The sequence below is a fragment of the Neolamprologus brichardi genome, chromosome 16, assembly GCF_056152115.1.
Source record: "Neolamprologus brichardi isolate AB-2024 chromosome 16, ASM5615211v1, whole genome shotgun sequence".
Taxonomy (NCBI): domain Eukaryota; kingdom Metazoa; phylum Chordata; class Actinopteri; order Cichliformes; family Cichlidae; genus Neolamprologus; species Neolamprologus brichardi.
In genome coordinates, this window is record NC_142119.1 from 27,985,419 (window position 1) to 28,010,065 (window position 24,647).

Consider the following 24,647-nt stretch of genomic DNA (forward strand, 5'->3'; position numbering starts at 1 on the left):
AGACCAAGTTCCCAGAATAGCAGCTCGTGCTGGTTGTCTGTGGAGGAGATGGAAGAGGAAGTCAGTGGTGGATGTAACAACTGTTGCTTTTGCTGCCGCTGCGGAACCATACCTGTCAGTCCGCGCTGCATGTTAGATGTCGGACAAGAATGAATTCCGTTTCAAGCCGAGACATTCAGTCTGGATCAGTGTGCAAGTTCATGGGATTATATAAACTCCTACGTGTTTAAGGTAAATTAAAAAAAAAGAGAGCGCGCGGGAGAAACCTTACTGCGTGAATCGGTTTCCTGTTTGAACTAGGTAACTGCTTTGATATAGCCATTGAATATCGTTCGGCTATCAATTGGCTACAGACGCTTCAGAGCTGCTAGGGGCGCATGTCTGCAGCAAAGGCAGACAAGGAGCGTCTGTCTGATGAATGGAAAGCCAGACGGGCTCTGCTGTAGATTGCGGTGATCGGATAACCTGTTGAATTGCAGCTGTCAGTCAGCTCCGAGCCTTCCAGGCAACACAGCCAGCAAAAATCACTTAACACGAGAAACAGCGCGTTGCCACTATAAGAACAAAAAGTCGCTTTACGGTTTTGCAGCTGATGGTTATTTCCAGAGATGCGCTGTTGCCAGCCAGGTATGCACTCTGTCCTTAGCTTACTACTTAACTTGCCTGATAATCTGCAAAATACACTTTTCTTGCCTTTTTGCTGTTTTTCTTAGTTTGAATATTTTTGGCTTCCTAAAGTAATCGTGCAGACAAAGTAGGAAGTAGTTTCAAAGTGGAAGGCCTTTATTTAAAAAGGAAACTGATAATTTAACTTATTATTATCGCTGATGGGACAGTGCCCCGCGTTGGCTAGCGTTTGGACGCATTGGTATTGTCGACTTGATCCGCCGTTTAGTTTGCCACTATATCACATTATTCCTATTGTTGGCAGCAGCAGCAGCAGCAGTTAAAACAGATGAAGCTCTACCGGTTTGACCTTGAGTCACATCTCCACAGTAGTTTTTTATCATTGCCTACCCGCAAATTTCCAGTCCTTTGGTTGTTGAAAATAGCTTGGCTGCTCCCTGTCGCTATGGCTAATTCCTTAGGAACCGGTGGATCCAGTTTGATCCTTCTCTTTCTTTCCTTACCAACTTGTTGAGTTTTCCACTTCTTTGTTCCTCCTGCAAAAGTCCACGGGGTAAGACAAGAGTCTTGCGACTTCTAATGGAATGCTTTACAGTTACATCCAGTGAGTGTATAACTTGGTGGGGCAGCGCGAGTGTCGTTTTTTTTTAATGTGGAAAACTGTGCGGGACGCACGCAGAAGAAGTTTTTGACATTCACCTGTCAACTTTCCAATGATTTTTTCTGAGCTAACTCATGTGAATTAGAGGATGTTTTCGCTTTTAGTGGACTGCTAATGAGACGTGTCGATCTAAAAAGAAGTACTTTCTTTCATATTGAGACATCCCTGGACTAAATAGGCATATTTTACTCTTTGTTTCATTAAAGGGAGGTGGAGACACCTTGCCACCCCCTCCTCCGTCCTTGACTGAAAGCACCAACTAATTTTTGCACAAGGGAGACTCTTGAAGGTAATTGTGTGAATATATATATATATTATTCACTCCACATTACTTTCTTGTTTTACTTTCACGTTTCACTTTTAATTGTAGTGGCTTATTGTATATAAATAATCACTGTTTAAAAGAAATGGCTATGCCTAGTTGCTGTAACTATAAAATGGGCAAAGATTACCCCATGTAGCTAAGAGGAGGTCTCATATATGTACTGAAAAAAACGTGGCTGACTTCTTGTCACCAGTAAACTGTTATTAGAATATCTAATATCTAATCATGGGAAATGAAAAAAGGGGATCTGGATTCTGCGTTTGTCTTGCACTCTTTTCTCATTATTTAAGAGCTTAGCTGTATGTTCTTCAAGGAAGCCAGCAACTATGCAGTGATACAATGTAATGTTGTTGTGATACTCCAGGCATTTAAATAATATCAGAATTTGTGTTCTTGTAATGTGCTTCCAAATTCTAATGATTATAAAGTCACTTTGTATTTCTTGATTATAACATTTTTAGAATGAAAGGAGGTTGAGCGATAACGATTGAACCAAACTTCAGTTTCTAACTTGTAAAAATAAGAAATCCCATTACAACTTATTCAAATGTGCCCCATTACACCAACACTCAGTTAAAAACAGAGCGTGCGTTACACTGCCCTTCTAGAAAGTTGAATGCCTTGTGTTTCGTTTTGAGGTGATGCCACTTATTGTGTTGGTTGCTTTGTCACTTTGTTTGGCACTTAAGTTCAAATTGTAACGTAATAAATTTTAGTGATTAATCTGTCAGCATGGTGCACATTTTGGTTCATCTTACCTTGCCTGTTTTGTTATTCACTCAAATAGTTGAGGGGTTCATTTAACCTGAAATAAAGATAGGTGAAATGTATAACGTTTGTACAATGATTATGTAATTTCGTGGAAAGAGGTGAATAAAGGAACCATGAAATCAACCATTCAACTTCTTTTTAGACAAGCACTCTTTTCATTGTAGAATGTGAAACTAAAACACGGCTGTTCACACATTTAAAATAGTTCACAGGGTAACTTGCTAAATATACATGACTACTTCTCTAAAAAGAAAACAGCACAGACCTATTGTTGCTGTAATAAACTTCTGTAGAGTGGAAGCTATACACACAAAGCTTTGTAGCTGCTGTGAATTGCAGTTAGTTTGCACATGCATTGCTTTGATCGTGCAAGTTTACGTGATCATTCATTGTGTCACTTAGTTTTATCTGTTCGTTTTCATCGTTAAACAAATGAAGAATTAAGACAAATTAATAATGTAAACGTTGCAGTAATATCTCAATTTTCTATTGCAGCACTCCCAGAGCCCTTGAAATGGAGACTTCCGAAGACTATCGTACTAGTAAGTCTTTACATGTATTATTTATTACATTCAATTGACTCTGTGACCCATACATTATAAACAAGGACCCACTATAACGTATATTTTCAAATGCATGTTTATATTCTACTGTAATAATGATTGTATCGTTATGAGAACTTTGACCTTAAAAAGTGGTTTTGAATTTCACAGTGAATCCAACAATTTTTATTTGATTTTTATTTGATTTATTTTTAAACCATAAAAAAAAAGACAAAGAAAACCCCAAAACATTTTTGCAATCACAACACAACATTTTAAGGGATTTTCCCCCAAGTGCAGCCTTTTTCCTGTTCACCCCTTAAAGTTAGCGAAAATGCATTAGCAACATCCTGTTGAATGCAGCAGATACTGGATATGCGCTTTGTGGTGCTCCATTGCCCTTTGCTGGTTTCCTTTGGGCAGGTCTCTTGAATATCTTCCCTGCCCCCCCCCCCCACCCCCCCACACCATGTATTTCGCTTTGGTGTGCATATTTCAAAACAGGTAGCATGTTGTTGATGATCTGTGGGGACTTTTAGGTCTTCATTTGGGGTTTGCGCATGCAGGAACACACAGGCGAATAGTCTTGGAGGTGGAAAAAAGAAATGGAGGCTCTTTTTCTCCCTGCCTGTCGGTGCGTCACTTCTGAAATAATATTTTTATAATTATATATCTTTCAAATGGCATACATTTTCGGAGGATACTAGATGGAAATTGTCATTGCTCCCATATATTTTGACTTTCTCCTAGGTTTGGCGAGGCACTGTGTACTGTGGGTGAAAATTTAGGTCAAGTAGTCTACCTTTGTGTCACACATCATCACAGTCTCACTCAGTACTCTTCCACATGTACACAGTTACCCTACTACACTAATTCTTAGCATCCCCTGTTACATATAAACACTCTGTTTACACGTTTTCCAAAATCTCTGGGAAACTATATTACAAATATAACAAAAAAAATTGAGTGTAGTGGTTTGTAATTCCTACGTTTAAAAAAAAATACAAAGACAACATATCAAACGTTAAAACGTTAAAAGGGAGACATTATATTGTTCTCATGTATTTGTTTGTTTTAAGACACATAGATTAATTTCGAACTTTATGGCAGCAACATATTTCAAATAATTTAGGAAAGGGACATGTTTACCTCTGTGTTGCATCCCGACTTCTGCTAACACTACTCATAACCATTTAGTATACTTATGAAAACAAATGCCTTTCTAGTCTTGCTAGATAAAAGACGCAACCTTCTCGATGCTTTGTTTGCGTTTTAAAAATGTTTTTAACTGTTTATTTTTTTATTTTATTTTTATCTGCAGCCTTCTCAACTTAGCATCAAGCCTCTTTTACTTCAAAGCCTCGCTGTTGTCATAAGTACAGAATGTCGTGTGGTATCGATTTGCTGATATAAGCAAGGTCTGTTCTGCAAAAGATGCTGGTTATGGTTATGCTGCAAAAGAAAACTAAAAGCAGAAAACTGTGTATAACACTCATTGTAAGAAATGCCGTGTGCACTTATGAATCCCCATATAGTTTTGCTTTGGAACGGCACACAAGACAGTTTTCCATCTAATTTCTGTCCATCTTGAATATGAACTCAGGTCCAAACAAAGTTCTAGTGTTTTTAAATCTTGTTTATATAGGCAACACTTTTTATTTTATTTTACTTTTTTAATTTTTTTTTGCATAGTAATGTTGCTGAACTGTGTTCCACAGTGATAGTGGTTTTCAGTAGTATCCTGAGATTATGTAATAATTTCCTCTGAGCACGCGAACAGATTTCTCCAGAGTCTGTAGGTCTTTCAACAACTATCGATGTAGGATTTTGTAAGTGAAAAACCTCCCCATCTTTACTTCTGTGGGAGTCCAACTAATCTGGGATGTTCGTAACAGCTTGTCTTCTCCAGCCGTTTGTTGTCCCCGATCTCCCTTTTTCCAAATGTGTGGCTGGTATAAAACTCAGAAATTGCCTATATTTGACAAATTGAATAAGTATGTATGATATTGACACTTAAAACAAGTTATAAGAGCAGAAATTCCATTTGCTATCCTGGGACAATGATTGGACTTTATAAACTATGCTCACTGTGTGTTAGTGAAGTCAGCAATTATTACACCTACAAGTTTCATGTGTACACATTTGTTCCTTTCCATTTGCCAGCACATTAAATCATGTCAATTTTGTATATTACTCAAAGAACGTTTTCTTCTGTAAGATTAAAGTGTTTAATATCCTAATATGTTCATACAGATTCGACTCAGTCAACCAGGGGCACCAACGCAAACCTCAGTCCATGAAAGCATACGTGTGTCTGAGTCTATTATTTACCCATCCCAAATGTATTCTCTATCAGCCAGTAAAACGTTAAAACTTTGTGTCTGCAAATTCACTGGTTGTGATATCTATGTATCTATGTATAGATTGATATAGATTTATATTTCAAGGGGATTCTATTGGATTCAGTTCAGTTAACCACTTTTCATTCTCAAGAAACCAGTTTGAGATGATTTCAGCTTTGTGATATGTACTGTGGTCATAAATGGATGGAAATGGTCAGTAACAATCCCAAGATAGACAGTGGCATTTAAACAATGCTCAATTGGTACTAAAGGGCCCAAAGTGTGCTAAGAAAATTATTCCCCACCATCACAGCACCACCACCACCAGCCTGAGTCACTGATATAAGGCAGAATGGAGCCACACTTGTATGTTGTTCAAATGAAATCGCAACCTATAAATCTGAGTACTGAGGCAGAAATTGAAACCTATAACTTTCCAATCATTTGTTGTCGAGTTGTGGTTAGCCTGTTTAAACTCTAGCCCTCCGTTTTCTGTTCTCAACTCACAGAATGGCAGCCAGTGTCATCCTCTACTCTGCTGTAGCCCATCTCCTTCAACGTTTAACATGATGTGCACTCAGCGATGTTCTTTTGCATACCTTGTTGTAATAAGTAGTTATTTGAGTTACTGTTTCCTTCAGATTGAAGCAGTCTGGCCACTGTCCTCCGACCTCTGTCATAAAACAAAACATTTTTTTACAGAGAACTGCCATTCGCTGGATTCTTTTTTTGGACATACTGTGTTCAAAGTCACTCATATCAGTTTACATTTTAGCAGGTTGTCATGCAACATATACATATACATTGAATTGCTGCATGCGACTGGATTGAATTAGATATATCTGTTAAAGATAGATAGATAGATAGATAGATAGATAGATAGATAGATAGATAGATAGATAGATAGATAGATAGATAGATAGATAGATTTGGGATTACCTAGATTACCATGGTACTGTTAGGTGTCTGACAGCATCTGTTACAGTAATGGAAAATCCTCCATGACAAATCTGGGCCACTCCTGTCTCCAGGACAGTATTGCCAAGGGATAGCCAACGTTGGTCACCTGAGATTTCCTCCAACCCCAACCTGTGCAACCTGAGCCTAGGCCCAGGGATTGTGTCTTGGACAGCATCTCCCAGTAAGCCCCACTCAGTGAGGCTGTAACTACAATGGAACAATGCCACAGAAAAAGCTTGTCAAGTTAAGAGGAGCTGTCAAAGAGAGAAAAGATCTGACACAGATTTCTTTTTTCATGTATGCGGGGTCACTTTAGACATATTCAGGAAAAACAAACTGTAACAGTGCACCATTGTAGCAATTCACAGGAAGCATCTATCATATTCTTTTGATTTTTTACAGAGATTCCATAGCTGCATAGCTCCTTTTTAAATCGGACTGATAGTGTGGTGACACCACAATGGATACTTTACAGTATTTCTCACTGTGGCTCCTAAGGGGTCAGAAGGGGTGTTTGCCTGTTGCTACTGCATTGTTCTAGTGACCCTGATGGGGCCATGCTGTAAGGGGATAAGGGATTGGTTTGCTCTCCCTCTGAGTGGACACCGGGCTATCCATAGCCCGAGTTCTGTACAAACTGCTGAGAGAATGCAATTTGATCTACATTTGCTGAACATTATAATCACATAGGTGGGTAAAAACTTTTGGGTAGTTTAGTTTTGCATTCTGGATGTTGACTACCTTAATGACTATTCAAAATAGGTCTTGAAATAGATCTGAGTATGAAGAAATTAATCATTTTCAATCTGAGAAGGCAAGGATTAGCAGAAGGCTTCTTCATCTTATTCAGTATGTCAAATCGAGCCATTATATTTATTTCTGTTCTATTGTCACTATATTTACCTGCATTAAGATCATAGACCAGAAATAAGCATGTGGTAAGGTCTGGCATTTTGCTGTCACAGTCTCTAATGTCATCCTCAATAACACCATTTTTTTTCTCAACAGCAACTTTCTCAATCTTAACCTCGGTTTTTGAAACCTTTTAATGTAACATAACCAATTAGTTGCATATTTAACACAATCAAGAAAACTGGCGTTTTTCACATAACAGTGGCATTTGTTGTTCAAGTACCGTATTCTACAGCACAATGCAGATTGCAGTGTTTCTGTGTCTCCCAGGTAACGGCAAATGCTCTCCTGGTAAGGAGAACTCGAGAATGTTGGCGGATATATCAGCACCTAATGGAGAGACAGTTCCTCAGGGTCCTAATTCCCCTGGTGGTGAGTGCTCAGTTATTAGATACACATTTATGCAGTCTTCCAAGGACAGCTCTAGAATGAGCAGAGGCAGTTTATCATTAAAAATCAGCATTAGATGATTCGGGTTGGCTATGCGTTAAGATATTTTTTCACAAAAAAACTTTTGCAAGGAAAGAAAGAATACTCTGTTTCCCATCAGTAACTATGGAATACATAGCTGATACATTTATAATTGGTTGCACCAGGTAAATTACCATGGCAGATGTGATAACAGATGCCTGTGATAATATTTCTGGTATCTTGCATGGAACACATGTTCATTTGATTTGTGTGGAAACTTTAAATTGTAAAAAAGTGGAGGAAAAGCCATCAAAAGCATGAAGCTAGAATGACATTCTTGTCTTAAATTTGAGAAGCTTCATGAGAAAATTATCGAATAAAATATACCTGAAGACGTAAGTAGCGTTACCAGAAGTGGCTGTAGATTACACAGTAAAAGCTTGCGTGCAAACAATGTGCCCTGTTGCATCTTATATCATGTTGCACTTGGTCTGAAGTGTTGCTTGGTTCCTTTCAGCCTACTGACTTATATCTTTAGATCATCTCTAGCAGTGTCACTGTGAAGCAGCAAAGTAAGAAAAGGGGAAACAAAGTAAGACAAGGGACCTCAGTGAAAAAAAGGGGAAGCTTATCTCCCACATGTTTAGAGATGCAGGGAGGTGGGCTGTGCAATGGTTTTCACAGGGAAATACTTTTCACCAATAAGAGCTGTTGTCATCGTCTCAGTTGCTTAACATGCTTGCCATTTGAGGTTTTGTTTCAAAAGAGTTGTGTTACTACTCATCATATACTGACAATAAGCACAAAGTGGTAAAAATTTTGGCTCCAAATTTCTTAAACTTGCAAGCAAAAGCGGAAACCGTACAGGGGTTATATTTGTGTTATGCGCTGATTACACTCTAGCTGACTACATGACAGATTGAGGGATGGCTGAATTTCTTTTTTGGGGTTCGGTCACCTTCTCAATCAGTAGTGATCATGATTCTAGGTTTTCTGTTTACTATATGAAAATTCAGATAACTCACAAATTGAACAGAGACGTAGTAATTATGAAAACAGTATCTAGATGATTTTCCTAGCTGTTTTTGTTATGCGGATTGTTTCAAGCGTATCCTCATCTGACCAATCTTTGCATTCCACTCTGCCACACTGGAGAGACAGATGTAAAGATGCAAGGAGCTGAATAGCAAGGACGTTCAGGTCTGCTCCGTGTTGCCAGGATACAGCTGTCGAAGACAGGCTCGATTGCAACTTGGGTATTGGGATAAATGTTCTTCTGTACAAACTGTGGCTTTGAAAAACATACAATATTAGATTGAACAATGCTGTTTTTGTATGCATATGCATGGATTCAATCACTTTTATGCATATCTCATATTGGCCTGTGAGAATTAACTTCAGGTCAAAGAGAACAATTACTAACTGCTGTCTAATGGGAGGCTTTAGTAATCCAACCACACATGCTTATATTATTGATTTTTATAAAATCCCATAATAAGATAGCCAGGATTGTTTAGTTGTAGTTGGATAATGTATACTCCTTGCCTGTGCAACATATAAAGCCCCAAAAGCTATTTACAAGATTTTATGTAGTGCCTGAATTTTTTTTAAAGCACTGCAGGCTCATGTGATTTTTTTTTAATTAAAAATATAATTTACACAACAAAAGCTAACTTATATCTGTGCATATTACTTTGATATTGCTACATATGACAGATGTAGAGATCAAAGATATCAAATGTAATAAACTATAAATGTAAACACTTCATAGTGCTTGTTCATGGCGTATTTAAGATAGCGTTTGTGTTTAAATGACTGAAGATAATGTTTTGTGATAATGTTTTGCTGTGTTGAGTTTGTTGATTTTATTCTATAAAGAGTAAAAGACCTTAGAAAAATATTAAAATTAGTATTTTTTTGTTAAATTATTGCTAAATGCTTGTAACCAATAACTAGAAACTAAGTGATAAGTTTTCCCGCCAGCTCAGATTCAGACACACATACATGCAGAAGCATGCAGACCTGCACATGCGCACCGGTGCACGCACATGCACGCACGCGCACACGCACGCACACGCACACACACACACACACACACACACACACAGATGCACTCATAATATTGCACAATATTTTGCTTTTGCCATCCAGCCGGTCTCCCACTGCTAATGAGCAGCAGCCAGAGAAGGCCTCTGGCACTCCCTTTCTTCCCAGGGACAACCAGAAACTAGACCAGCCTGTTTTATTCTTTTTTTTCCCTTTCTGTCTCTTCTTGTCACCATGTCAAGTCAGTGCTATCTATGAGATCAGTTGGTATGTAAAAATGTTTTTAATTTTAATTTTAATTTTTTTTTATTATTTTTATTTTTATTCTGTACCTTCTCTATCTCTAGCCTATATTCATTCTGTCTACAGTACATAGCAAGTCCAACACAGATTAAATCAGCCCGTTGCACTCCAATTCAGTTTACAGAAGTGACTCGGCCTTGTGGCTCAACCTTTATCTTCACCTAGTTCATCTCCATCCATTACAATTCAATCTGACCAAATTTATTGTAATGCATATTTACCTTTGACAGAGTTGTGTAGCCAGCCTGGGTTTGGGTATGGTTCATGATTGCTGTCGACAGCATTTGTATAGTAAAAGTAGATTTTTAACTCTCTTATACACCTAACATTTGCCGTGCCATCAGGCTCATCAGGATTGTACTATGCTTTGTTTTTTCAGAACTGACAATTAAGCAAGAAGAAGAAATCATGGATGAGTCTGACAACAGAAGTCCAGCAGTGGAAGAAATAGGCCAAACAGGGGAAGAAGGAATAGCACTAGAGGAATCCATGAGTGGCAGCCCAAGCAACGTACAGGATGGGTTATCTGGGCCAAATGTGACAGCCGAATCAGGAAATCGACCAAACGGTACTCATTTTGTTTTTCCAAATGGCATTAAAGGTTTCTAAATAAACCTTTTAGCATAATTGACATATCTTTTATATAACTCTTTGGAGATGAATGATCCACAAAGAATTCATCTTGTTCCGACCATTAAACCAGCAGGGGAACCAGCAGTTTCCACTCCTTTAGAGTGAGTCAGAAACCATTTGTTTTCCTCGACAGTGGGTGTGGACTGCCGTCTTTCTTTCTTTTTTCTTTGGTTGAAACAATAGCCGTGTCTTGGAATTATTATCAAGGGAAAAAAATATCCTTGGAATCCTCCGCAACAGGTTTCAGTTGACGCCATGAGTACTCTGGTTGTCACAGGTCATATTTCTCTTTTCCATCTCCAGATTAAAAGTAGTCTAAAGTAGCCCATACACATATGTGCTTGTGTATTAGACACTGTAACACTTGTATTTGTAACTTTACTTCAGCCAAAAGTATATTTAATGCTAATGTTAATGCTGATTACAATATATTTTTGATTCCTTAAGAGTTTCCAGAAGAGAGTCGCAAGTACAGTACGCTCATGTTATCAAGTTTTTGTGTTGTAACTATGTGATGTATTATCACGGTCAGAAGTTGTACTGAATAATTATTTTGTTTGTTGTTCATTGGCAACTACCAAGTTGTTCAAAGAGTCAAATACCATGTCATATTAATTCGAATGACATATTTTAAAATATTAAGGAAAAACAAACACAGTTATAAACAGTGTCTTCTTAGGTTTGTTGATACTTTCAAAAAAATATCCACAGTGATTGTGCCATTGACTTCCTGTTCATGAAACTCTCAGGAGACAGGCCGTTCCAGTGCAACCAGTGTGGTGTGTCGTTCACCCAGAAGGGAAACCTGCTACGACACATCAAACTCCATACAGGTGAAAAACCCTTCAAATGCCCTTTCTGCAGCTACGCCTGCCGGAGGCGCGATGCCCTCACTGGTCATTTGCGCACTCATGCTGGTAAGTGTTCTCCTCCTCAGCCCCTTTTCTTCCCTTTTTACTTGCCCACTTGTGCTAACCAGAAGAGACTTTGTGTGTATATATATCTACATATATATCTCTATATATATAGATATATATGCAGTCAACATAAGCATTCGATATTGAGGTACACTATTTAAAAAAGCCCAAACCCTTTCAACATACTATTAACCTCTTAGGTAGTATTTATGCTGGCTGGTGAGGCCATACCTTGTCTTTTAGATAGATTATGTCTTCTTTTTATCTGCGTGTTATATACAGCACAATGAGTGCTTTGTGGTTAGGTACCAAGAAACACGCTGTTCCTTAGTTGCTAAGGAGGAAACTATCTGTCTGTTGAGAAACACATGGGGAGTGCTGGCTGTATCAACTGTAACCCACTTTCCTATATGAGGATGTGCTCTCCCTTTTGTTGCGCCTTTGAAATCAAGGTCAGACAATACCGTCATTTCTGTCTGTGATGCCCCGCAGGGTTTACTCATATATAGTTCTCTTTTTGTTAAAGCTAACTTTTGTGCTTATGTGTATGCCCATGTGTTTATGTACAGTTCTGTGTGTGTGCAGGTGTAATTTTGCTCTTAGAAACCCTTACTTACATGATTCCTTTACACACATCTTATTTATTTTTGTCACATTTGTCACCTACCTTCATTACCATTTTCTTGGTTACACTTCTGTTGATCTGAATTTGTTTGTCCTTTCGTAGATATTAAATTTGACTCTTCCGAACATCAATTTGGATATTTGACCGACGTGTGTAATCTTGACTCCCTCCCTCTCTGTGTGGGAGGGAGGGACTACTCATTATATGACTATTGGAATCCTGGCATTTGTGGTTTGGTGCCCTGCCAGGAAGAACAGGTAGAAAGAAAAGAGAAATACAAAGCTTTGACAGAGAGGTCAGATGATGAAAACGGAAGACTAGGGTGAGAGACAGTGAAGACAAAGGCTAGATTAAACCTTGCACTGGAAGATGACATTTTTCATTCAGGCACAGTTGATTGGTAAAATAGTAATGCAGAAAAATCAGGTGACAGGGTTTTATATTATTTAAGGTCTAAATTCAAACAGGTTTTTATTTATTATCCAGATGGCGTCAATAAAGTGGGTCTGAGTTCACAGTGGACCGTTTGCATGAATAAGAATAGCACCTGTAATGTGTCCACTCAACATCTGTGTAAGGCTGTGTGTGGGTGGTTATATAAATATGAAAAAGTAATGAAGCCTATGTAGTGTGAGTGAGAATCTGTATAGCCACTGAGAACAAGGGAGTGAGTCTTGTTGACTGAATACTGCCTACTCCACTGTTAGAGTACCGCACGGCTGGAAAGCAAAGGCAATTATTTCCATGATGACGTTTCATTTTGAAGTAACTCTTTCATTACCAAAATGAATATTGCTGAGATGACCCTGCATATACACCACACTTCCACACTACCCACACTTTGATAATATTGAAACCTTTTGTCATTATGCAGTACTCTTGTAACTGTTCATACTCAGAAAAAAAGATAATAAACCCCAGTTTCAAGTTCAGCCCATACAGTGTCATTCACAGACCACAGAAGTACTGAATGACATATACGACAGAAAAAAAACTATTATTCTTTTAAATGATTCACACAAGAAATGTAAGATTGGCCATGACTGGTCATATCATTGCGTAACAAGTGGGTTTTACTTCATTCACATCATCAAAAGGAAAAGTCCAGCAGAGACAACGTAACATTTGGAAACTTTTCTTTTTTTTTAATAACTCCACTCGCCTTTTCTATGAGAGAAAGAGTACTTCTGTTAACATGTGAACTGTCACCTAGCTCTAAATGTGTGTGTAGTTAGTGTGACTGCTCGTATGTGTGTTACAACCTCCGTGCTCAAAGTGAAAGGTTTTGGGTTTCTCTGTTCTCACAGTGAAAAGAGCACTGGATCACATCTTCTTCTAGTAATACTGTCACCATGAGTCTACATCACTTGGCCAAAGGTGCCATGTTTGTCATATTGGTTAGCTGTTGTGGTCTTCAGTTCACTTCATGAGTCATTCTAATTTTGAGAATAGTCTGACGCAGGACTCAGATCTTTCCCTCTGCAGTGTCTGGGATTTCACTTATTGAAGCATGTTGCAATTATTATTTTTTTTAACCATTTTTTGACTCAACTTACATGTCAGTATGGAAACAGCTCGTGTTGCTCACAAGTAAGCTAACTAACTAACTGCCCGGATGGCGTACAATAACTTCTTTAAACAACAGAAATCACCTCCAATAATTCATTGATTGGTGTGTTGAATGCTTGTTGAAGCAAACGTGACGTATGAAAGGAAATGAGTGGACTAAGACAGATGTAAAGAATGAGTCTTTATATTTTCACTTTTCTTTGTAGGAAGGAATCTAATTAAATAGAACAATGAATCACACTCCACCTCCATAGCAGTTTAACCTGGAGTTAGTTTCCTACCGCCACAATGGGATGCATGATCAATTCCATTATTTACTCATGCTATGCCTCTGCAGTGGGAGTTTGCTGCGCAGACCAAAGCGTTCTGAAATGCAGACTTCATGGCGCAACAGTCTTGGTCGCCCACAACTTGTGTTTCTGTCTGGCAATAGTTGTGTGGAATCACACTAGTAGTGGAACCTCCATGATCTCAGAAGCTTGGTTTTGGTTTGTTTGTACTACTTACTGTTCACAGTGTGTACTACTACGCACCACCTAAATACTGCGGCACTGGATACTGCCCACTCTCTGTCTACAGCGATGAATGAAATTAATAGACTCACGATTGAATGTTTTTGCTTTTAGTCGGCAAACCGCACAAGTGTAACTACTGTGGGCGGAGTTACAAACAGCGGACATCTTTAGAGGAACATAAAGAGCGTTGCCATGGTTACCTGCAGGGTATCGGCTTGGATCCTAATGTCAACAGTGGGCCTTACACAGGTAAAAATAAATTCACTAGAATTGAAACCAGTAAACGTACATATAATACAGTAAAGTTAATTCCTGAATGAACTGGAAATAATCCTTACCATTAAGCACCAATGACTGATATATTAATTTGTGCAACTTTTGCTATCTGAGTATACTTACAAAATACTCGGTTAAGTTATTTATTTTGCAAACAGCACGATCTATTTTAGATTTTGAAATAAAGATAATATAAAGCTGCACTTGCCCTAAGCAAAATTCATCTTACTTTTATTCTAAACACGATCATTTCTTCATTTTTTTTTTCCTTTTAAACACCCAGCTGTATTCGTGCTCCTTCTTATCACCTGTTCACTCCTTTTAAGGTGACGTTCCAAAAGAGCCAAGGCCCATGCCAGAGCCCACCATGGCTACCTTTGATCGGCCACCTGTTATTGAAAGACTGCATAGCAATGTAGGCAAGAGGAAGAGCACCACACCTCAGAAATTTGTGGGTGAGTCACACATGCATTTCAGACATAGTCAGCAAATCGACTACTCTAATTACCACGGAGATAAAAAACAAATGTTTCATATGATGTTTTATTCAGACGAGTGGGGTGGGAGGGTGAGGAGGTTGGGGTTTAGCAGTTGAAGTACCAACTGAAATAATTTGTTGTATTATGTTCTTCATGCAGTGATCTTTTTTACGATTCTGACCTATAAAGCATGCCTATATGCTATTGTTATCATATAAATATATTATTGTTCAACAATGAATTGATTAATTTAATTGGTTTATAGGAGTCTTGCAAATGATTTTACTTGAGCATTAATAACATGGAATTGTTTTTATCAGCTTACCCGATTTTATTTTTTGAGCTTACTTAGTTTGATTTGTCTTCCCCTTGTTCCATAGTTTTGCATTATATAGTATTATATAATATAACACAATAGCTTTGGCCTACTGTTTTTTTTTTTAAATTTGCCACACTATTAGAAGATGAGATTGAGCAACTAGAGCAAGCTGACTGAGAGGCAAGGAAGTGTTTTTTTCACTCTGTGGTTACGTACACCTGTAACTTTGCCATTGCTCTTATCGAGAGAAAACAGCTTACCGCATCCCTGTTCTCGAGGGGTTAAACACTGCAGTCGTAGATGGATGGGGCTTTCCACTCATTAGACTCAAACATCATGCACAAAATGTGAAAAACAAGATCAAAATATCACCAAGCTATAACATTCACTGTCTAGAATGGAAATTTCAATCAGTATTTGCATTTGTACATATTAATTTTCCTTCTTGACTGAAGATAAAAATAAGAGTATTTTTGCCACTTATGCTGCTGCATCTATATATATATATATATCTTATTTTAACAAGAAATTGTCATCATCATTATTTACATGCAGTCATGAATTACTCTGCTGTTTACAGGTGAAAAGATGCCTCGCTATAGCTATCCTGATATGAGCTATGACATGGCTGTTAAGTATGAGAAGCAGTCTGAAATGATGCCACCCCACATGATGGACCAGGCTATCAACAATGCCATCACATACCTGGGATCAGACACCCTACGCCCCATGCTCCACCATCCAGGTCCTCCACTTTCTATGGCTGAGGTGATGCCTATTGTGAACCCACTCTTCCCCCATGTCCTGCCACTGAGCCAACGAACAGAACGTTCAGGAAACTGTGACACACTACCAACACAGCCGCCTCAACCCCATGAGTTCCCCGGTCATCCTACCTCAAATGGCCCCACTGGTTTAACAAGGCCAGGTAAGCATCCCCAACAAGGGCAAGAGGAGTCACCCAGCAACAGTGGTGTTGAATCTGCTGACTCAGCTCGCAGCAGCCCTCAGGAAAGGCAGGGATACCATGGCAGCAATGCCCCCGTGGGCCTCAGGTCTCGTGGCAGTCCAGCAGTGGTCTTTTCAGGTGAGCGGATGAGAGATGCATCACCTAGAAGTGGGGCAGGATTCGGGGTTGGGATAATGCGACTGGCTACAGAGAGGCCTGTGAGCCAGGAAGGGATACGGGTGTTTGGACGGGAGGGCCAGGAATTAAGGGCCTTCCAGTGTGAGCACTGTCGAGTGCTCTTCCTTGACCATGTCATGTACACCATCCACATGGGTTGCCACGGATACAGAGATCCACTGGAGTGCAACATCTGTGGTCACCGGAGCAAGGACCGCTATGAGTTCTCCTCTCACATAGTACGTGGTGAACACACCTTCCAGTAAGAGGATAGGTAGAAAATTGAGGGATAGACAAAGAAGTGAAAGGAGCAATGCCCTGATATCCGTCCTTATCTCCTCTGAGACTGCATTGTTGAATGGCATTGTAGACAAGTGTAGCACAATCACAGACTTCTTTTTAAGCTACTTATTGTGAATCTGAACAGTTTAACAATCACATGAAGGTATGGGCCAAAGACACATTTTGTACTATTTAATTGCGATTAATGTAAAGGAAGGACTTTTTTTTTCTCAAAATCTTACTAGATTCTATATTAGAGCAGCTGTCAAAGGGCATTGACAAGTGTTTTTCTTTTTTTCATTTTAGTCTATTCTGAAGTATATTCTTTTGTGTTTTCCCTCTCATCATGCTTTTAACCGTTTTCATTCTGAAGACATAATGCATGCATATAGATGGTATATTAGAACTTGTTTCTGCCCTGTGGGCTCAGTGTGGTTGATAAAAATCTGTTTCAGATTACTAGACAAACATCAAGGCTGCAGGTGGTGTATAATGTCACTAAAAAACATCACTATGTTTGACAAAATAGTAGCACTTATTCATTATTGTACTTATAAAAATTTGATCATTGATGCTATCAGATGTTAGTAAATATACTGAATGCATTCTGGTTCTATTCTCAGTGGGTATGCAAGTGCATTGCTGCCTAGATTTAGAAAATGCTATTAGCCCCCATAAATATATACACCACCTTATCACATTTTGTAATTCAGAGTAAATTGTCTTGCAGATAATTATAAACAATGATAAACAATGTGATTTCCTGTGCAAAAGCTCAGGAGAGTCTTTTAGCTATTGCTATCTGCCTATCTGATAATGAGCAGTTGAAAATATTGAAGGCATTATTATTGTATTATGTTACTTTAACTCTCTGCAAATGGTGCATGTTTTAGCTTACCATATCATATCATACCACCCATGTTTTTCCATCTCTCAGGGGCTTGTAAAGCATTTGTGAACCATTAGCGCAGATAAAGAAAACCACCAACTTCCTGTTGGTGGCTTGTCTATTTTGTAATTTTAAAATCCTGCCAAATAAAAAAGAGACAATCTAAAGCAACATATGAAAATGACTTTAGGGCAATGTTTAAGCTGGTAAACATATTTGAAATATCTTGATTGGGGGAAAAAAGTGTTCTCTGTTGAAGAGAAAAACATGTTGAAAAGCACAATGTCTAATGTGTTCTTGAGGTTGCTTAACAGAGCATTGGAAACACAATGAATTATCTCAAATATTTATCTAAGACAAATTTCAGTTTGTCTTACATTTTGAAATTATCCTATTTATAGCTCATGAAACTGAAATTGTTGCTTGTATTGAGACGTATTTCTTTCTGTTATAATCAGTCCCCATTTAAATGCAAGAGGACGTAAGAAAAATCACTCTGAAAGTTAAACATAAAAACTGTTGCCTAGTCATTCTTGTTGTATCTATGACTTTTAAAAGTTCAGTCGAGGACGTCTTTTTTTCAATTGTTTTCTTTCTCTACACTTTCAGGGTAAGATGTCCAAATACCTTTTTTATTTCCTTTGTACTTCTGCGGAATACTACTGTGTCCTGTTGACTCAGACATTGTGTTGCTTACAGTTTGAGTACACTGCTATATTCTTAAACTTTGAGTATAAAAAAACAACTGTAAGAAATGTTGTCCACATGGACAACATTAAAAAGCAGATGGTGGTATAGAAGCCCTTAACAATCTTGAAGTCATTTAACTACCTGGCTGCTGTATGATTCTTTATGGCAGTGGATACCAAAGTGACAGCACTGGATGTTCTCTATTGTACCTCACTTTGTGCTTTACTGTATGCCTTTCCTTTTGATCTAATCCACTTTTTGAATTAATTGGGATGGTCTGTCTGTCTGTGCGTGTGTAATATATTCTTTCATCCTGTTTGTAGACATGACTAATATGGGGAAGTGTATTTTTTTCTAAGGCTAAATTCCTAAAATGTCATTTGATAATATGGTATTATCGACCTGATCTTGTTTGTTTAAGGCTGCCCCTTCTCCGCTCCTCATAAGCCCCATCTCCCACACAGATACACACTAATGTCTGTTCCTCTTCCTCATTCTCTGAATGTTACTCTTTGCATCGCCATAATGTCACCAAATTCATGTATGACCTTTTACAAAGGGGACCAAGAAAGAGACAGCATGAGCAGGAGGCGGAGTTAAAGAAGCGTACCACGTACTACTACTCTGAAGGCTCTTCTGAAAGTTGTAGCATCCCAAATCTATAGAGTAGGAGTATTACAAGCTCCGAACTCGCTTGTCCATCATTTAGCAGTACATTGTCAAAGCCAGTTCTTTCAAAGTTACTGTCTCTGCTGTGAAAGGACTCCGATAAGACTGTGCTTGGTACAGTTGGTCATGCACTTTATGTCTCTTTAAAGCAGAAATGTCAAATGTTTTCTAGTTTTAATTTTTAAGTGTTGTGACTGTTTCAAACGATCATTGTCAGAACAAAGGTTAGACTTTTGTTTTAGGGGAAGAATCTTGGAGCAGCACACTGGAAATTAGGACTGTGTCGGTTTTTGCTCTGCTGCCTGATGAACATGTACTTTTTTTTAATGGACTCACAAAACCGCTGGCATTATTAGTTTTAAACATGTATTGTCTAACATTATGAGCAGGCTATTATGCTCTAAGGCTAAACTCAGTGAACTTTTCTTTTTGTTCAGTATCTACTCGTAATCAAAAGGCAGCTTTTTCTCTGTTTACATGTTGCTTCTATTCATGCGCAAATGGTGCCCAGCTAGCATAAAACCTTACTATTTGTAAAGTTTTGGCACTAGAAATTGTTTACATCTTGCAGCTGTGATATTGACTCTGTACATTCCTCTGTCATATTATTCCTTTTTTTTTTTTCTAAAAAAAGAAAAGAAAAAAAGAGTCAGTTGATTTATCCTGTGATAAAATCTGTGTTAAGGATACCTTGGTTTTCTCTCCTTATCCCAGAACAGAACAGAACAGAGCTTAAACTAAATGTAGGATAATATATTACAGGGTTTTTTGTTGTTGTTGTTGTTTTATTTTTGTTTTTTTTAGTTACTCTTTAGTTACTTACTCTCCAGGTTATATTTAGTAACATCCTTTGGGGTACAGGTAAATCACAGGTCCAATTATTTACTTATCTGTTGACAGATTCTTGACTTACTCTTTTTCCTTTACTGAAGCAGCCATATAAACAAACAAACAAAAAAAACATAACAAAAAAAAGGGTCTTCTGTCAGCTTTCCTAGTGAGTGAGGACTTTACTTGAACGATTATTGCTATTGTTACAGATCGGGGGGAATGTTTTTGTACAGTGTGGTAAATGTCTATTTTTCTGCTGAAATGTTGCAAATAGTTTTGTGAATTTTGTGTGTTTTTTTATTTAAAAATGTTTACAAAAAATGTAAAAGGCAGGGTTCCGGGTGCATTGTATTTTTTAAGAAACCGTATACAAACAGTGTATATTTTGGCACTGAAAATGAACATTTATCCATATATGTGTGCTGATTGAACAACTTTGATATCGATACCAACTTTCTGATATGAGGGCTCTCAGGTATTTACATAGGTTGTGTATTTTTAAGTCTTAAAATATGTGATTTATTTATGAAAAAAAGATGCATATTGAATTTAATTTCTATGATCATTTCTCTTGACTTAAAACAGTTTAACACTGAATATGGTGAAGGACGTTGGAGTATTCTTAAGCCCCTTTTTTCAATAGTGACCATACATGAAGGCACACTGCTGTGAAGAATTCAATGTATATTTTAAGGCATGACTTTCTCTCTTCTCTATACATGGTTTTACTGCTTTGCCTATTTCATTCATTTTCAAACAGGAAGACAAACATAATAATACTGTGTTGTTTTCTGCAAAACATGCAAACTGTACCTTACTTGCAAATAAAATTCTTTATTGCAAGATAAAAATTGAATGTTGAAATCTGTTGATGCAACATTAAAGAGCCTAAAGGTCAGAAAACATCCCTAGAAAACTATTCAACTTCCACACTTTTCTTATTGTTTGAATTTGAATTGTTTATCTTACACCTGCAATGTTGCTTATATGTAAAGGTATTCTAATGTTTTTCACAGTTGAAATCGAAACGCACAAAAGACCAAATGATCATCAGGTGACAGTTGAATTGGTGACACTGGGACTATGTTGAGACTATGTTGTGTTTGAATAATCTTATCAGCCAAAGTCATGTTCTTTGGCGATAGCTTTAATTCAATAGAACAGTGTACCGGATATGAAGAAAGATTTTTCTTAGCGATGTCTGTATCTCTACTTCAAAATCTGCTCTTAGTATAAAAAAATAAAGTATATGTGAAATATATTGATTTTATGTGTACTGAATGTGCAGTTTAATTCTTATAAAAGGCCAATTTCATAACCATGAGTAATAAAAACAAAGAGATAAATAAGCCCCAGACTATAAGATGCTGGCATTCATCACTGGTTTTAATTCTATATAAAATCAAAAACATCTTAAACACTCCTAACACCAAGTAGTACTATATCTTTTAAAATAATTGAATAAATAAATGTAACGTGATTTTTTTTTTTTTTTTTTTGTACTTGGGGGAAACTTTGGAACTTTAACCAAGCGCCAAATTCATGTTATTGCTAAATATATATATATATATATATATATATATATATATATTTATTTATTTATTTATTTATTTGCAATACAAAAAATAGCAATACAAAAATCAGCATTTAACAGCTTCAATAACACAACACTGATGAGCCTATTTGAGGAAATGGAAAACCACAATGTAAACTGTCTGCCATATCTTTTATCATGGTAAGGAATAATTTCTAAAAATGAAGTGCGCAGCCAAGCCTCCTAAATCCTTACTGTACAGCCACAGAGGCTTGCCTTCATTTGCAATGTAATGACTGTTTGTTCCACTCCACTCTTTGTCTGTGAACAGGTGGTTACTAGAGCCTGTTGAAGCCTCAAATGTCAGAGCAGTCTTCCTCACCCCCTTACTTCTTTAATCGGTATATTGCACACAAACACCCTCACACATATTCACACAGCAAACACATACTAAATCAAAGCTGAGTGAAGGCGGTCGCAAAACTGAGAAGTGCAAAGCCTGAACAGACCCCAAACTGTATCTTTTCATGTTCAGATTCCTCCAGTTTTCTGCCTGTCAGTTGATTGTTTGTTCCCATCTAGATGATATCTCTGTTTGAGTCATACTTTCAGCATAGGAGTGATACACCTGCCCTCTTTGTGGTACTCTTGCAAAAAAAAGGAAAAACGTATTCACCCATTCCATGCCGAAAGCAAAGGAAAAAAAAGTTTATTTGAAAAATAGATTATTGCCATGTCAGTAATTATTACAATATTACAAAAAACATAATATTTCTAAACGTCATATATCAAAATATACTACATTTGCATGGCGCTTGGTAGTCATCACAGTTATTCATCACTATTACTTACTATTTTCTTTTTATTACTAAGTATAACTAATCTGTCATTGACTATGAAGGTGCTTACCGTACTATGACATTTCTTAGAGTCTGACATGTTGAAAATTAACCTTTTAGTCACTTTCAAGGTTTGAGTCAGTGTTGTGGTTTTCAGTGGTCAAGGAAAATGATGACACATGAACCTGAAATTGTGCCAATCTGCAGATGAAGTACGCACTCGTCACTCTATGATGAGCTGTCTAATCAACAAGCCATTTTAGCTGTTAGATTTCAAAGGGCTAAATGTGTTTTCTCCCAAAAAATACAACAGAGTAGTATTTTGTAGCTGCCACATAAATAAAGTATAGAACACTGTATGATTTGTAACTCATGACAGTCATTGTTGGTTTGTGGAACCTGCTGTTGATACTGGCTTGATATGTGTTAGGTATTGTGCAGCTATAGCCCCCTTTTTTGTCTTCTTCTCAGGACAGATAGCTGAATAAAGCTTTGTGACTGCAAGACTTCCTCTGCCAGGTTCCACTCCCTGTGATACTTCTTCTGCAAATCCTGTTAGACAATAAAAGCTGCACAGAGTTGCAAAAGCACTGGAAACTACTGGTATCCACCCTACATACAGACAACTTCAGATTAAAACAAAACACACCTTATACTAGTACTGTAGAAAGCCAGCATACAGTATATCAAGAGCAACCTTAGTATGTTGTGAATAAACAAGAGTATATTAATCATCTGTGGCTGGGCTAAATCAGTTTAATTTCTTTATTAGCAAACAGGAAAAAATGTATTTAGTTACACTTGCATGTCAACACTGACTGAACAGTATTTGCGTAAAGCAAAGTTGCATTCATAAAGATGGATACTTTTTAACTTGGAAATCACACAGTCTGAGATACCAAGAGTGCTGCCTGCCCTTTAGGTTTCAGCTTACAAGCTTACAGAACAGGGAGTAGTTCCAGATCTTTTTTGTGTGAATCCCCATCAACGTTGTGCAATTGGCTGGTGACAAGTCCTGTTCCTGTTTTTCCTGCCAGGTAGTGGTGGATGTTTGGACAGGCCCTAAAACTTTCACACACACCAACACAAGATATGCATGCACGCACATACACACGGGATAACAACCTGCACGCCTAGCTAGTTTCTGTTACACGCCCATATTTTAGGAGTAATCAAGTTGAAGCGCTAGAAATCTGATATCACATTTAGTAATGTTGTTTTAAACTGTTCGCTGGTGTTGCAATGTCAGAGAAATGCTGTGAGAAAATAAATACAATTCAATGACTGATTGGTGTAATGTCACAGTTGAAACACTGCAAAAGATGTGGTACACTACAATTTTTCTGCTTGGGATTTGAGCTGGTAATGGTGGTCTGCGCCTCGGCGGCTCTTGCACTCTTAACCCACTTGGCTGAAGGAACAGGTTCAGTTATAGGGCTGCTATACATGTTAGCAACTTTGAAATTGTTTAGATCCATTTAAAGTTGGGGTTCAAGCAAATTATATTTTCAGTTCACTGGAAATGAAGCTGCGATAGTTCAGATTTTGAGGCCAACTACACCCTGTGCATACATCGCTGCAAAAGGCCTTCTCTGGTTTGTGGTCAGAGAGAAAAAAGAGAGAGGTCTCAGTATTCATGTGGGGAGGAAGTAGAGGGGGAACTTCCACTTTCCTGCAGCCATGTTGAATGGGGAGGTATTGTGGGGTGAACAGCATGCACAAAAAAGACAAGTTGATAGGTGCATTTCAGACAAAAACAATAATGTGCTACCACAAGAGGCAATGAAAAAGTGTGAAGACGGGCAGCACTGTTAAAGAGAGAGAGAAAAGTCAGCAATGGTAAGTTTGTAACGTAAACATATAAGTGGCACATGCATTAGACACTTCTTGGGAAGTGAGACTGCAGGAAAGAAACAGAGTTAATAGAGAAACTGAGAGAGACAAATTGAGAGGGATGAATGCATCTGACATAGGAAGATCGAGAACATGACAGAAAGAAAGAAAATAAGGTTGTGTAGTGTCCACACCTGCTGATCGTCTTGAACTGTGAAAACATACCAGGAGGCAAGATACAGTTTTGAAGACTGGCATGAAGCAGACAACCACAGGTTTACTGTAGGAAATTGGGATGTGGGGATACAGACACCGGTGGTTTGACATAAATGGATACACAGCTGCAATGAGCTGAACTGAAAACAGGAAATAAATGTGAACACTAACCCTTTTTTCACACTAACAAATAAAGAGAGGGAAGTTTCACCAGTTCAAAACTATATTTGGTGTGATGTGAATGTCAGACATGGGCTGGGAAGCACATGTTATCACTGTCATTTCCAAAAATATTTGCTTGGACTGTAAATATTTTTTTCATCGTTTTCAGTTTGACTGTGAAAAGCTGCTCTCCTACCACAGAGTATCAGAGTATTTGCATTTTTCTTTCTTTTTCTTTCTTTCTTTCTTTTTTTTTTTTTTTTTTGAGGTGGGACCTAAAAGGGGTCGACAGAAGGAGTCATGTTCAAAATTATCACAAGTGATTTAAAGGGCAACCACACAT

General features: G+C 37.9%; 1 protein-coding gene across 4 annotated transcripts; it reads left to right on the top strand.

The window, feature by feature from the left end:
* The first annotated feature begins 541 nt into the window (after window positions 1–541).
* On the top strand, window positions 542–20,853 carry ikzf2 (IKAROS family zinc finger 2). 4 transcript variants are annotated; one of them, XM_006802354.3, is made up of 9 exons: window positions 542–627; window positions 1,495–1,577; window positions 2,880–2,926; window positions 7,411–7,512; window positions 10,280–10,468; window positions 11,283–11,450; window positions 14,271–14,408; window positions 14,762–14,890; window positions 15,814–20,853. In XM_006802354.3, exons 3-9 carry the CDS (start codon window positions 2,899–2,901, stop codon window positions 16,623–16,625), a joined length of 1,566 nt encoding a protein of 521 aa, XP_006802417.1. In that variant the 5' UTR covers window positions 542–627; window positions 1,495–1,577; window positions 2,880–2,898; the 3' UTR covers window positions 16,626–20,853. The 4 variants fall into 4 exon arrangements, with proteins under 4 accessions (XP_006802417.1, XP_035768661.1, XP_087686137.1 ...); XM_035912768.2 differs by lacking the exon at window positions 542–627 and adding an exon at window positions 1,153–1,231; XM_087830011.1 differs by lacking the exon at window positions 542–627 and having other exon boundaries at window positions 1,349–1,577.
* Window positions 20,854–24,647: the final 3,794 nt, after the last annotated feature.